Below are 14,475 nucleotides of genomic sequence, written 5' to 3'. Positions count from 1 at the left end.
CTCTGTGATAAGTCTTCTGAGGTGCCAAGGTCCAGCAAACAAGACCCCAGATATTTTGTAGGAGTCTGCATGACCAGCAGATCAGCTTTGAATGCCCAAGGAGCATGGTCTCCAGGCCTGTACTGGCCATCTGGCCCCAGTGGGCTGACAGCACCTCGTACACATCCGACATGCTGCTGGAGGAGCAGACGGGATGCTACAGCTGGCAGCCAGCGGTTGGAAATGCCAGGCCACACGTGTCCAGTTGTTGGTGCACTGATGAGATCAGATGTCCGCCAGTTTGGGGAAGGGGAGAAACTGACAGAGAAGCAGGGAATTCCAAAGAATAGATGGAGCATGAGAGAAATCCAGACATGGCACATGTGGTTTGACACATTGGAAATAGAGCAGGAAAATTGGGTGTAACTGTGAATAGGCTGGATATGGGTTTGGGGCAAGGCAGGGGTAAGTAAGGTGGTAGACTTTCCATAAGAGTCTTAAACTGAAACCTGCTTACGACTCAACACCAGCCTGTTCCTGGCAAACCATAAAGTGTCCTTTACACCGCACATTCGGTACCAAGCATCATCAATGGCCTCCCTTGTCACGATATTTGTACATCACTATGCGCTTCACTCTGTCCATTTACATTTCTTTCCCGTGATCCAACAGCGAACTCTGCTTTCAAAGCCCATCAGGCCAAGCAGGACATTGTAAGAAGAGACTGACACTAATTATCATCACCTTTTATTTATATATTGCTAACAGATTCTGCAGCGCTGTACAATGAGATACAGACACATTCATTATTTATACAGACACAGAATCATTATTTATCAGGATTTTCGATAATCCAGAATGTGAACTAGTTTTTCTGGATTTTTTTTCCTTACTTCCAGTGTATCCTGTATTTTATTAGTTTTAATATAATATATAATGTTTAACCTAATAAATTCAAGGATATAGTAAAAAATCACATAAAACTATTTATCTCGATGAATCGACATGGTCTAGAATATCTAAAATCCTAATTCTTATACATATATGGTGTCCAATAGTCTTTGTCTTCCATATTTGTTTTCTTGCCCCAATGTCACGTTAACGATGAAGGGTGTAGATACATTGTAACTTCCCCTGCTCTATACTCTGAGATCAGGCATTGTCTGCCCTCAGCCAGCTTTCCATCCTAAGCCGCTGTTCTTAGCCAATCACAGGGGAGTATTTTACAACACACCCTTTGAGTCCTGTATGATTTCCATTGACAGCAAACCAGTTCAGCCAGTCATGGGCTTCCCTTCTGTTTATCTCCCTTTTATTCCTTATGTATTGGCTGTCGGGGCGGCTGGGAGGGCTTACAAGTTAGGTTGTCCCCTCTCACATGTACTGTACAAGCTGATGATGTCATAGAGAGGTCACAGTTTTCACTGGATGCTGTATAGGTTTTGACTTCTGAGCAAGGACATATAAGAGGGTAAGCGAGATCTATAATTAAACCTTTTCTTTTAACATGCCATTCTTTCTTGTCTCATTGTGGCTAAAGCAAACAAAAACATGCTATGGACATATTAATGTATATTTTCATTGTCAGGGTAAATGCTATAGGGATAGGTTGCTTAGCTTGTTCCAGTTCTGAATGAGTTAAAACTAAGGTTACTTTCATACCTGGAACTCTCAGGGTTTGATGCTGAATCTCCGGGTTTTTGCCCTAATCTCAGGGTGAAGGGGCAAATTCTCAGGGTCACCCAGTCTGGATCTGACTCGATCTTATTCTTCGCTGCTGTGATCCTATACGAAGCTTCCCAGTTTTTTTGCTTTTGCTACCGGTATGTTATGGTTGATATCCCTGCTTGAATGCAGGTGTGTCAGTTAAGTGTATCTTTAAATAGCGACAAGTCCAGGTTTCCATAAGAACAGGTATTAGAACTATTTTGGAAACAGATTCGCCGAATCACTATGTAGAATCTTTGCGATGGGCTAGTAAAGGGTTAATAATGCAGGAGAGTCAGGGTCAGCTCTTTAAGGTCTGGTTGAATTCATGCATATATTCGCTGGCAGGTATATAGTGAGTGCAGTAAGAATGCTATATGTTGCTATATGATATACAGGGTTTCTAAAGGCTGATTAAATCAAAGGATTAAACTGGAGCTTAACTCTTCCAAAGCAGGAGAAAATCCTATTTTCCTCTAGCATCTGCTGTAAGACATTAGAAAAGGTGTAATTGCAAAGGAGGTCTTCATTCTGGCATTGAAATGGTTACGTGTGGGTATATTTCCAGGGATGATGGTAAATATGGCTATTAGCTCTTAAAATATCGATCACCCTTTTAACTCAAGAAATTAAATTTTGGATGCTTTGCAGATTTTGTTGACTAAACCCATTAAAGGAAGAAAAAAACAAAGTGAAAGCATTTTCTGCGCCGCTTCCTGGCTTTTTATATATTTTTTTGTCGTTTCTGTTGCAGGGAGTGGTTATGGCAAAAATGAGTCAGATTTTCTTGTAAAAAAAAACTCAAAAAAACTGAAATGCGTGTTTGGCAGAAAAAAAGCAAATATACCCGGTTGTTATTTGTAAATTAACCATTTGGTTGCTGCAGCGTCTTTAACTTATCATTCCTGTAGTTAAAGTTTTATGTGTGAAAAAGAGATAAGGAGGGAGTCTTAGTTTTGACGGGAAACACCCTAGTTTGAGGAAAGTATCTGCCAATTTCTGTAGTTGTCATGGAAACAATTGGCAAGAGAACATAACAGCAAAACGCTCCTCATATGACTCCCATCAAAACAGAAACATAGAATTTGACGGGAGATAAGAACCATTCAGCCCGTCTAGTCGCCCGTTTCTCCTGCAGACTTGGACCTTAATCAGTCCTTGGTCTTGTCGTAGATGCAGGAGGCATATGCCTATCCCATGCATGCTTACATTCCCCTACTGTAATAACCTCTTCTGCTGAGAGGTTATTCCACGTATCTACCACAATCTCAAACAACTCCTCCATGGATTTAATTATCACATGCCTTTAAGCCTAAACCCCTGAGCCATTTAAAGAAACAATATATTGATCGCACACAGAACTCGGCAGACTAATAGTTAACAGACTACAAAAAGGTTTTAGAATAGCGTAAAAAGGAACATTCATACTAGCTTTTTTTCTTTGGAGAAGACATGCCAAATGGAAATTTTGAGTAAAAATATCTGGGCGTTTGTTCAACGAGCAGAAATTGGCATGCTTGGGATATCTGGGAAGTGCAGTGAAGCTGAAAGTGCGTAGGAAGACTGGATGGAATTATAGAATCCAGATAAAAAGATACAAAGACATTAACCACCAGCATGTGCATTCAAAACGTGTTCTGCGTAACGTTACATTTTATTGACCTTTAATGGGCATTTGGAACTTTGCCCCAGTTTCCTCCCAACTAACGATCTCTGAACCGGCTGGATTCACTAATTCTACAATATTTCACGTAGAATGAGAACGAATAATTGTTGCTGTTACTAGGGCTCCTGGTGCCCGGGTCAGGATCAGAGGTCCTGCCTTGTCCATCACATCTGCTTCTGGTGGGATGGTGGCACAGGGGCATTGTGCACCTCTCACCTTGTGGCACATTGGGCAACTACCCCTCTTGCCCCATGGAAGTTAGGGCCCTGAACATAAGGAAGGGGGGCTAGTGTTATGAAAAGCACTTATATCTTTAATGTGACTATATAGTGATCCATTCACTTGCAAAATGTCCTCCTCTTCCTTCCAGACAATGTCGGGTGAACTCCCTTGCAACATTAACATCAAAGAACCACGATGGGATCAGAGCACCTTCACTGGAAGAGCAAAGCATTTTTTCATGGTGACGGACCCAAGAAATATCTTACTTGGACCTAAAGTGCTAGAGGAAGCCAAGAACATCATAGAAAATTACAGGTCTACACCAGTTAGCATCTAAATCATTTTAATGTCTTCTTCCACCTGTTCCATGAACCACTGACATTTCCTAAGTATTGCATGCTCTTGGTTTATGCTGACCCACTATAGACTTTATCTTCTCTTGGAGCAACATCTGATGATGATGATGAAAGAAATGAGGACACTTTGCTCCAAATTAAATTGTATCTCCCCCATGATACCTTATCCACATCAAAGACCATTAACTACTTCTCAGGTGGAATCTTGAGAATGTAACCAGCTTGTTACTTTGTTGCAGAAATGGGATAAAGACCCCTGGACTGACTGAAGACCAACTATGGCGAGCAAAATACATCTATGATTCTGCTTTCCACCCTGACACAGGGGAGAAGATGGTCTTGATTGGAAGGATGTCGGCACAAGTGCCCATGAACATGACGATTACCGGCTGCATGCTGACATTTTACAGGCATGTATCCACCATACTCATCAATGTCAATCTTTTAAAATAATCATAAAAATAATTAGTAATATCGTGTGTTGATTGGTTTTCTTGAAGTGGCAACTGAAAAGGTATTTCCACCCCGATGTTACTGTAAGAGTAAGCTAACCATAATCATCAAGATGTGTGTCATGTGCCACTAGAACCTCAGATAGGGTAATGTATGTATCCAATGTATATTTTTATTTATGAATGCTAATAGATTTATTTAGCGCCATACAGTTTACAGTATAATATATAGGGAGGTACAATAAGTGCTATCATATAATAAGTACAGTAGCCTACAGACCTTCTAATTAGGATATATGATTAGGTATGATAGAAAACAAGGCCCCTGCCCTGTAAAGCTTAAAACCAGTAATGGCGGCCTCTGACCTCTCCATACTAAACAAGGCTAAAATAGGAGAAACAGTTTATTTAGATGACGTGAGCTGATTTCCCACCGTAACCAAGGCATGAATCAATTATTTATGATTTTGTCATAGGTGACGTAATGTGCGATGTAATCATGTAAATATTGATGACGCAAATAGAGTCAAACATCCCTACGTATAAAGCGTCTGTATTCGCATCAGTTCTCTGGCTTTATGTGCGGGGCGTCCGACTCCAGTTCTGCTCCTTAGTGTCCAAACTCCGGCAAGGAAGGGCCACATATGATGGGAAAAAAATTGTTGTAGTTCCTCTTTAAAAATCCTGTTCCTCTTAGACATAATATAGGTTGTGCTCGCTAGCTGTAATTTTATTATTTCCTTTAATCACATAGAAACAGCACAGAAATGCCTTTTCTGCTTCAGTGTCTACTTTTGTCACGACAGACATTCCTTAAAATAATATGAATAAAGCAAAATGTGGTTCGAGAATTATTTCTGGGAAGCGTTTGAACATTCAGAAGTACTAGGGGTCATGTTACTAATGCTATATTTAGTTAGAAAAGTATGCCACATATATATTCTTTCCTAGCAGGCAGATGCAAGCGATAAAACCCGTGTAACAGTGAGTAATGAATCATACCATGTGTCCATAACCCCTTCATGCCTATATGGACATACCTATACGTCCTAAACTTTCTAGCAGCAGGAGAGCGAGGGTACGCATTACATAAGGAATAACATGATACGGCATACTCCTTCCGGCAGATGTCACTGCTGACATTCACAGGAAGGTTGTTGGAGGACAAGATATGTCCACTTGCCCCCTGCAAGTCTGTGGAGCTTTGCTTGCTGATCACAGTGTGATCAGTGCAAGGGAGATCGGAGGGAAAATATTAATAGTTCTATTTATTAAATATAAAAAAAAAATAGGAAACAAAATAAATCCCTAAAGGGATCTCTATCCATATTGCACTGATAGCCGGGCAAAAAAAAAAAAAATTAATAATAATAATAAAAGCTCTAACATCCCATTGCCCTAGCATTACATGTAAAAAGAAAAACCTTCTGCCTCATTTTATTACCCCCAAACCCCCTCAAGCCAGAAGTATAAAAATTCGACCCTACAGGGTACTATGTAAAGGATGGATGTGGCCCTCCTCAACCCTCTCACACCGGCACACCGAACAGTCCAGGATTTAGATATTACTGGGGTGCGTTTTAGTGAATTAATAGTGTGTTATCATTTTAACGTTATTGTTACATTTGTATTCTCCTCTCGCTGTGATTATTTTGATGGTTTAATCATATTAAACAACACGGAAGCCTTTAAGTAGCTTTTTCAGCTGCTATGGTGACAACCTATCAGCGCCTACGTTCGTGTCACATGGGAATTAAGCCTTCCTGGCAAAAAAATATGAATGAGACAACATTGTATGTGATTTTATTTGAATTATTTCTGGGAAGGAGGGTTACATTTTGCAGAGTGAGTGGAACCGCACCTTTAAGTGAACAGTGTCAAGTAATTTAAGATTGTATTAGTAATTAAGGAACTATCTTAAAGTGATTTTGGATCAGTTAATCAGGATGCTGATCCATTAGTGATTTGGGATCGCTGCACTAGAATTTAAGAGTCTAAATGTATTTCTGTAGTGGTTGCTTAGCAACAACATTATTACAATGAATTGGTTATTTTGACTGAAACTAGTAATTAATTCTGATTTAATTGGTGTTTTATGTTTGCTTTAACTGATGTGCATTTATTGATGTATTTTAAATGATTTGTGAGTCAATTTATTTTTTATTAATCTGTTAATTATTCTAATTATGATTAAATTATGACTTAACTGGCGCACGTATTGTATGTCCTGCAGAACTACCCCAGCGGTGCTGTTTTGGCAGTGGGTGAATCAGTCCTTCAACGCAGTTGTGAATTATACCAATAGGAGCGGAGATGCACCCATCACGGCCAGGTGAGGGCAATTCTCTGCGTACCCGAGGGGTGACTGGTAAAATAATCTTTTTTTAGGGTTTGATTGCTGTTTAGTTTAACTCAAAAGGTCCTCCTGCAACTCAGAAATCAGGACTGATTTGGGACAGATTTATAATTATTATTATTATTATTATTCAAACAATTTACGCAGCGCTTCTTACAATACATATATTTAAGGGGTCTGATAAAGCTAGAATAGACAGACAGACCGATACATTAGGTGGAGGGAGCTCGGCTCGCAGGCTTACAATCTAACTGAAATTATACACCAAAGACTGGCTTGGTGTACCTGTAGATCCCCAGACCATACCATACATTTTGGTATAAACGGTTTAAGATCTCCATTAAGCCCATAAACATTTATGTTATATTACTAAATATTTATATTATTCTTGTCCTTTTTAAGGGAACTAGTTTTTAACCCTTTATGGATTGTGTTTTCTCTATTTTGAGATATGCAAGGAGGTTAAACCATTCTCAGTTCTATCGGCCACCAAAGTCTGTTCTCCCTGTATTTGCAGCCAGCTGGGGACAGCCTATGTCAGCGCGACGACCGGTGCTGTCGTGACAGCTCTGGGGCTGAAATCACTGACCAAGGTAAGAAACAAATTGCAGAGAACATTCTAGGCTAACGATAATTGGGCCATAAATCCTTTGGGTGCCAGAGCGGTGTGCAGTCCATTCCAGTTACACGGTTTGCCATTCCACACCTATGACAATACTTGTTCCGATAACAGGCGTTTAATACTCCGGATCTCCATAGACAGTCTTGGACTGCGGAATTGTCCTTAGCACATTGCATATCGAAACCCAAATATTAGCTGTTTGCCTACGTTTAGAGAACATACTGTAATGTTTGGAAACAAATATTTACTGCATAACATCAGATGACATCCCAACGAAGTACTGCGTGACTGAGAAAACATTAAAAAAAATTATAATAAAATAAATAATATGAACTTCAAATAGAGTTTGAGTTATAACTCCATCATTGTCAGGAATCAGGAGTAAAATTGGTAATTTATTGACTATTAACAAGAGTTATTATGTCAGCTCATTAAATGAAAGCATAGAAAAGGAAGTTACTGGCAAAGTTAGGTTTTTTTATCATGTTTATATACTATGATCGTAACAATTAAAGCGTTCAGTATAGTAGATAGCAGCAATGTCCGCCTTCATCTATGGGGGGGGCATATTTAAAAGCTGTGGTCTGCTAAAATCTCTGAAAACCTGCTCTGGGGGTTACCAGCTTTAATGCAAGAAAAGTAATTTGCTGTAATTATGCAGCTACGCTGCCCGTCTGTGCGCCATTTAGTTGTCCGACACCAGCCTAGCCTAGAATTGGGTGAGCACCTTATACAAAACTTCACTTCTGAGATATTTCTTTTTTTGGTGGCCCCTTCCAATGAGCTGACGTTTCTTAACACGTTCTTATGTCTCTCTAGCACTTGCCGTCACTGGTTGGTCGATTTGTACCTTTTGCTGCCGTAGCAGCTGCCAACTGTATCAACATCCCATTAATGAGACAGAGGTAAGTGTATCAGCCTACGACAAACACGGCCTTACTGAAAACAATGAATGAAAAGGGCAACACCGTGTTTGGCCCTGCATCTACCCATTGTACAGAGCTACAGAGTATGATGGCGCTAGATATAAAACAATAAATAATAATACAACTCGGGGCATCTAACTGTAAAGGGGCCGATTCTTTACACGGAGTCGCAGTATGTGGTTATAATCCAGTGCAGACGTTGGGTGCGCTCCTACTGTATTTTAGTATCAAAAATATTCTGCTTCCTTTGAGCCTCTGGGTGAGATGAGATGAAGTCAATGCTTAATTGCCAGCTTTGAGTTACAGAATGCCGCACTTAACTATAATTTCCAAAAAATCCTTGTTTAGGGAGCTGAAAGATGGAATACCCATCACAGACGAAAATGGAAAGAGGCTGGGAGAGTCCACCAAAGCTGCCCAGCAGGCGATCGCTCAGGTGGTCGTATCGCGAATTGGCATGGCTGCCCCAGCTATGGGTAGGTATTCAATTATCAGCTCTACATACTGTTCAAAAGTTTGGGGTCGCTCAGCTGTTTTCATGGCAAACAAGGGAATTTCTAGCTGCGACATAATTACAAAAGGGGTTTCTAAAAATCAATTAGCCTTTTAAACTTAAACTTGGATCAGCGAACACAACGTGCCATTGGAACACAGGAGTGATGGGAGCGATGAAGGGCCATTGGAACACAGGAGTGATGGGAGTGATAAAGGGCCATTGGAACACAGGAGTGATGGGAGTGATAAAGGGCCATTGGAACACAGGAGTGATGGGAGTGATAAAGGGCCATTGGAACACAGGAGTGATGGGAGTGATAAAGGGCCATTGGAACACAGGAGTGATGGGAGTGATGAAGACCTCTGTACGCCTATGAAGATATTCTATTAAAAATCAGCCGTTTCCAGCTACAATAATCATTTACAACATTAACCCCGTCTGCGCTGGATTTCTGATCCATTTCATGTTATTTTAATGGACAAAAGTGACCCCAAACTTTGAAATGGTAGTGTGTATGACTGAAGCACAGGATTTGGAAGCTCATCCTGTGAACACATTTACCAACCTATCTAGTCTAGTTGACCTTCGGTGTACTTTTGGAACTTTAGAGTTAATTAGCTGAATTGGAGTTCTAAGAGTATCATTTGTACTGGGAGGCTGTTATATGAACTGTATATTATATATACCCTATTTGTGTATATATGACTATAAATATATGTTTATAAATGTATATATATATATATATATATATATATATATATATATATATATGCCACATCTGTGGTGGTACGGTAGTCACGAAGTACTTATTGCAGAATGACTTCTTTATAGTTAATTTTTGATGTTCTGACTTTTCACAGGTTCATAGAAGGTCATTTTCCCGAACCACATTCCGACTCTGATTCATTGACATTTAAGAGAGTAGCTTGTAATTTTGGTTCAAACTAATACCCTGCGGGGAGTCGGTTAAACTCTCTTTTGTGGTATTTACCGTGAAGTACAAAAAACATATTTTTGCAGCCAAGAAAAAAAAGGCATGTAAATGAAATTCGAAAATTAACATGCCATTTTACATGAAAAATGCACAAAGTGAGAAATAAAATAACCATGAGCCTCAACTCACCTTGTCTGAGCAACTGAGATATTAAAGGTGCTGTTCCACTGATATAAAACGTATTATGTTCAGCAGATAAATCTTAGCAGATCTGTCGTTTTATCCTTTCCCTGAAATTTTAATCATATAAAAACACAGAAACTTTTAAGATGCCTTTTTTTTTAAGTTACAGTCACATGTCTTTACGGCAAAAGCATGGGTGAGGCAACATTTTACATGATTAAACAGGTATTTTTGGGAAGGGTTTGGGTAATATAAGTCACATTCAGCAGATGTGCTTTTGTATTTTTGTTACTTAAGGCCCTCGATTGACACAGTTAATAGAAATTTATGGCAGGTATATAGTTTAACATCAGATAGAAATTTGTGTCTGAAGAAGAGACCTCTGAGGTCCTGAAAGTAAAATGTTTGATAAAGATTCCATGTTCTCTTGGAGTAATAATGGGTTTCCCATATTAGATTGTCCACTACAGGTGATTGTCAAGAGTCACGCATACGACGGACCATCATTAAAGCATTTCAGTTAATGTTTTGTGTTGCTCATAATCAACAGCCCTTACTGGCATTTAAAAGATGTTTATTTTCACCAATCATCTTTTGTTTAAATGAAGTGTAAATAAACGTGTCATTTCCCCCCCCAGCAATCCCACCTGTAATAATGAACGCATTGGAGAAAAGAGCCTTTTTAAAGGTAAGGCTTTTCTCATCTTACGCTTTACGTTGTGTGGGGTGATGGCTGCGCCTCCCAAATTCCAGATATCAGAAACAAAGGCATTACTATGCATGTAGTATGATGAATAATGCTCTTAAAAACTATTCCTTGCATGTCCTATCACATGGAAACCCAGTCTACAGCCAATAAATAGGCAGTTGCCTAGAATGTTGGGGATGGATAGTAAGTAATCAGTTTGGTTGGCAGAGGATGAGGAGCCCAAAATCATGTTTGGTCAGAGCGCCAAAAGCCAGCTAATCAGAATATTCTTTTTCCTTCCCTCTTTTTTCTTTTTTTTCTTCAAATTTCATCTCGGTTGAGTGTATGACATTTGTAATCATTTTTTTTTCTTGCAGCGCTACCCATGGATGAATGCTCCTCTACAGGTTGGGCTGGTTGGATTTTGGTAAGTAGCTAAATAAACAATTATTTCCTGGCTTCAATATATTCATAGATAACGAGATGATACTACCAAGGAGGCCAATGGACGGTTCAGTTTTTTCAAGTTGTAGACGTTTAATGAGATTTCCTTTCCATGAGCGTAACAGCAATATGGCAGCAACATCATAGAAGTGCAGTCCTAATCAACTTTCATATGTCTTGCCAGGCTAGGCTTAGTGTCATCATGGTGGACTCCTAAACCGAGCACCACCATAGATATAGAACATACTACCTGTAATTTCAAACCGGACACTGGTGTAGGGAACCAGTCACACTTACATACCCCGAATGCTTAGTAAAAACCTAAATCGTATTTTCCGTTACTAATCTCCTTCCCAGTGAGAGTTCTAATGATCGGCAGAGGTTCTAGCATCTCATATGCCGTCTAAAGTTTGCAACCTTCGAAATGAAAGCACACATACTTGCGTTCTAAAAGCATGATGATTGTTAGCTCATTGTTAGACGACTTATTCAAACCCTCGCTTTGTTTTATCTTTTAGCTTGGTCTTTGCAACTCCTCTCTGTTGTGCACTTTTCCCTCAAAAAAGGTATGTAAGCGGTCATGGTTTTGAATAAAATGGGTTGGTAGATTATGAATGACTTATGCCAGTAACAGTTCAGAGATCACTGTGAGGTTAGTTTAACGTTTTTATATTGTTACATGAATTGTTTATTCATCTGTCTCAAAAACTGGTCAACAATGATCTTTAGCTCTCCTGCAACTTCAAGGACAATTGGATTATTAAGCATGATTTCTAGCCTGTAACTCCAGTCCATGTGGGCTACAAACAGACCAGGAGTTCAGTAAATCCTTTCTCAGAACACAAGTGATTAAATAAATTCAACCCGTTTGGATTGTGCTGCCAGTGCTTTTGCTTGACTACCCAGAATATTTGGCCTGCATTTGGTCCTCAGGTCTGGAGTTTGATACCTCCTGATCTAATGGTTTTTGTCGAGAGTTATAAAAACGTATGAGAAAAATTAAAAAGGAAAATGGATCCTAAATATTTACATACCACTAATAGTAGCTTTTTTTGTCCTGGTCATAGACATTAATCAGTGACTATCTGAAGCCACATCTAGATTCTGAAACCTGTTTACTCTTCCCGCAGCTCCATGAGTGTCTCCAGGCTGGAACCCGAAGTCCGTGCTCAGATTCTAGAAAAAAACCCTGGCACACAAGTTGTGTATTTCAACAAAGGTCTTTAATCTGCACAATCAAACCGTACTCTCCATGGACATGATTCAGAATGATATTTATTTTCTAAACCAAAATGTTACTTTACAAGGTGTGTAAATGTTACACAAACCGAACAACAGCATACAAATCAGCATTAATAGCACATGGCAACCTACCTTGGCGGCTCGTATAAACAGAACATAAAATCACTTTATTAGAACCTTGGCGCTAGTCCTAAGGTTGCTCTGTTAGGTACTGCACCTTGACCTGGGGCAGCTATGGCGAAGGAACAGGTTAGAAACTTGAACATGACCCTTTTTAAATAGTGGAAGAAATCTGAAAAAGGCATTTATTTTTCTTATTAAGGTAATAGAGTTGGGTCATGTGTTTGGAATAATCCCCTTAAATATGTCGCTAAAACAATTCATACATTTAATCTTGGTGTATTCCATGGTCTTCTCAGGTAAAATTAACCACATTGTGTTGAATGTAAACTTGTGGTCTGTTTATAAAGAGAAATCAGTACATTCCAGTTACTATCGGTATCATCCGTAGATGGTTTAGAGGGAACTACTGGCCATTGTAGCAGAAAATTGATAAAATCTGGCATTTTTTACCATTACTATAAATATAGTTCTGATGCACAACTATTAAATGGGCAGCCCTGAGAGACGAAGAAGAAAGCATATTAAAGCACTCTGCGAGTAACCCAAACCCTCTTTGCGTACTTTAATATCAGTTCTTCACTTACCCAAGGAAGAAGCTGTCCTCCTCCACTGTGGTCCAACGAGTCTTAGGAGTGCTTTCTGTGTAGGTCCACGCCTTGGACAAAAAGTTACTCTCTCATAACAATATCGCCATAAATAGGTGACAGTAATAAATAGGTAATTAGTTAAAAATAACTGGATTGGAAGTAAATAAAAGATATTTAGATTGTGCCATCTTCATGAGATAATTGAAAACTATTTACAAACTATATCATAACATAACAATGAATTTACTTGGTCGCACTGATGACATCACCAAATTTAAAAGCATTTATTTGCTGTGTGTGATGACGCTGTAGCCAGCGCTGTGTGAAGTAACTGTTTATTTGGCTAGAAATTGGTTGGGCAGACTGGACGGGCCGAATGGTTCTTATCTGCCGTCAGTTTCTATGTTTCTAGAATAAATAAATAAGGATATTGTCCCTGTCCTCTTACAGAATTATATAGTTACATTTACTACTTTACTACGTTATTAGATAGGTACATATTTAACAAGGTTGAATAACAAATACATACCTAAAAAATGTCAACCTTTGTACTGAAATAGTTAAACCCTTTATGCAAATATTAGGTTTTATATACCCTGTTTTTTCCCCCCCATATACCAATATTTCCGTGATATTTTAAATACATATTAACAAAAACCAAAAGTAATCTCAGGAAAAAAAATTATTTTTATTATCGCTGTTAATTATACTGTATTTCACTTAAAACCATACAAGGCAGCTCTGAATATCTGAAAATGTGCCTGGGAAATCACAGTGTTTGTATTGTGCGTATCTGAAAATACCTGAAATATATGGAATTATTACAAATAAAGTAATGTAAACAGGAGAATGGTAGTCTGACGCATCTCTGATCTATAACCCATTCCTGATAAAAACAACATGGTTTGGAAAGAGATTTAGAATGTCATGTGAAATGTATCCTTTGGTGTACTCACCAATTTTCAAGGGGATATATCTGTGTTCAGACCAGTTTGTCTAGATGTGCAGTCTAGGAAGAAAAGCTGCGTTGCTCTCCTCCTCGTATTCTCCCATTGTTGGCCCTGGTGGACACCCCAGCGGGTGAAACAAAGCTCACACTGGATTCTTATAGGGAGAGGATGGTTAGGTTTGCATTCCAAGAGCCTACTAGAAATGTGTGTCTCCTCCACATGCATGAGACCTTGGCACAATGGGATAAAATTTCCCCCATGCTTACGCATTTAGACCCAAAATGAATAAACCTTTAAATGTGAATCTATATATATATAAGGGGTAGTAGAAGTACTGTTTTTCTCTCAGAAATCTCATGGTGCTGCCACAACCATAAGGGATTCTGGGTAGGCGCATGCAAATAAGGTCAACAATTATCACCTTTTGCCTCTATTTCCTCTTTATACACGGATCCCTTGAAAGTAATCGCCCGCTGTACAGGACAGCCTTTAGAAAAACTTGGGAAGAGGAGCAATACTTTAGGAAATCTACTTTTTAGGAA

At 39.1% G+C, this 14,475-nt stretch overlaps 1 protein-coding gene across 1 annotated transcript; it reads left to right on the top strand.

Annotated features, from left to right (window-relative positions):
• The first annotated feature begins 1,338 nt into the window (after nt 1–1,338).
• On the top strand, nt 1,339–13,833 carry SFXN3 (sideroflexin 3). Its single transcript, XM_053450413.1, has 11 exons — nt 1,339–1,450; nt 3,723–3,889; nt 4,170–4,340; nt 6,616–6,714; nt 7,256–7,331; nt 8,180–8,265; nt 8,635–8,762; nt 10,538–10,587; nt 10,965–11,014; nt 11,550–11,597; nt 12,162–13,833. Exons 2-11 carry the CDS (start codon nt 3,726–3,728, stop codon nt 12,256–12,258), a joined length of 969 nt encoding a protein of 322 aa, XP_053306388.1. The 5' UTR covers nt 1,339–1,450; nt 3,723–3,725; the 3' UTR covers nt 12,259–13,833.
• Nucleotides 13,834–14,475: the final 642 nt, after the last annotated feature.

This window comes from Spea bombifrons, chromosome 11 (genome assembly GCF_027358695.1).
Source record: "Spea bombifrons isolate aSpeBom1 chromosome 11, aSpeBom1.2.pri, whole genome shotgun sequence".
NCBI classification, from domain to species: domain Eukaryota; kingdom Metazoa; phylum Chordata; class Amphibia; order Anura; family Pelobatidae; genus Spea; species Spea bombifrons.
This window is presented reverse-complemented; position numbering and strand designations above follow the sequence as displayed.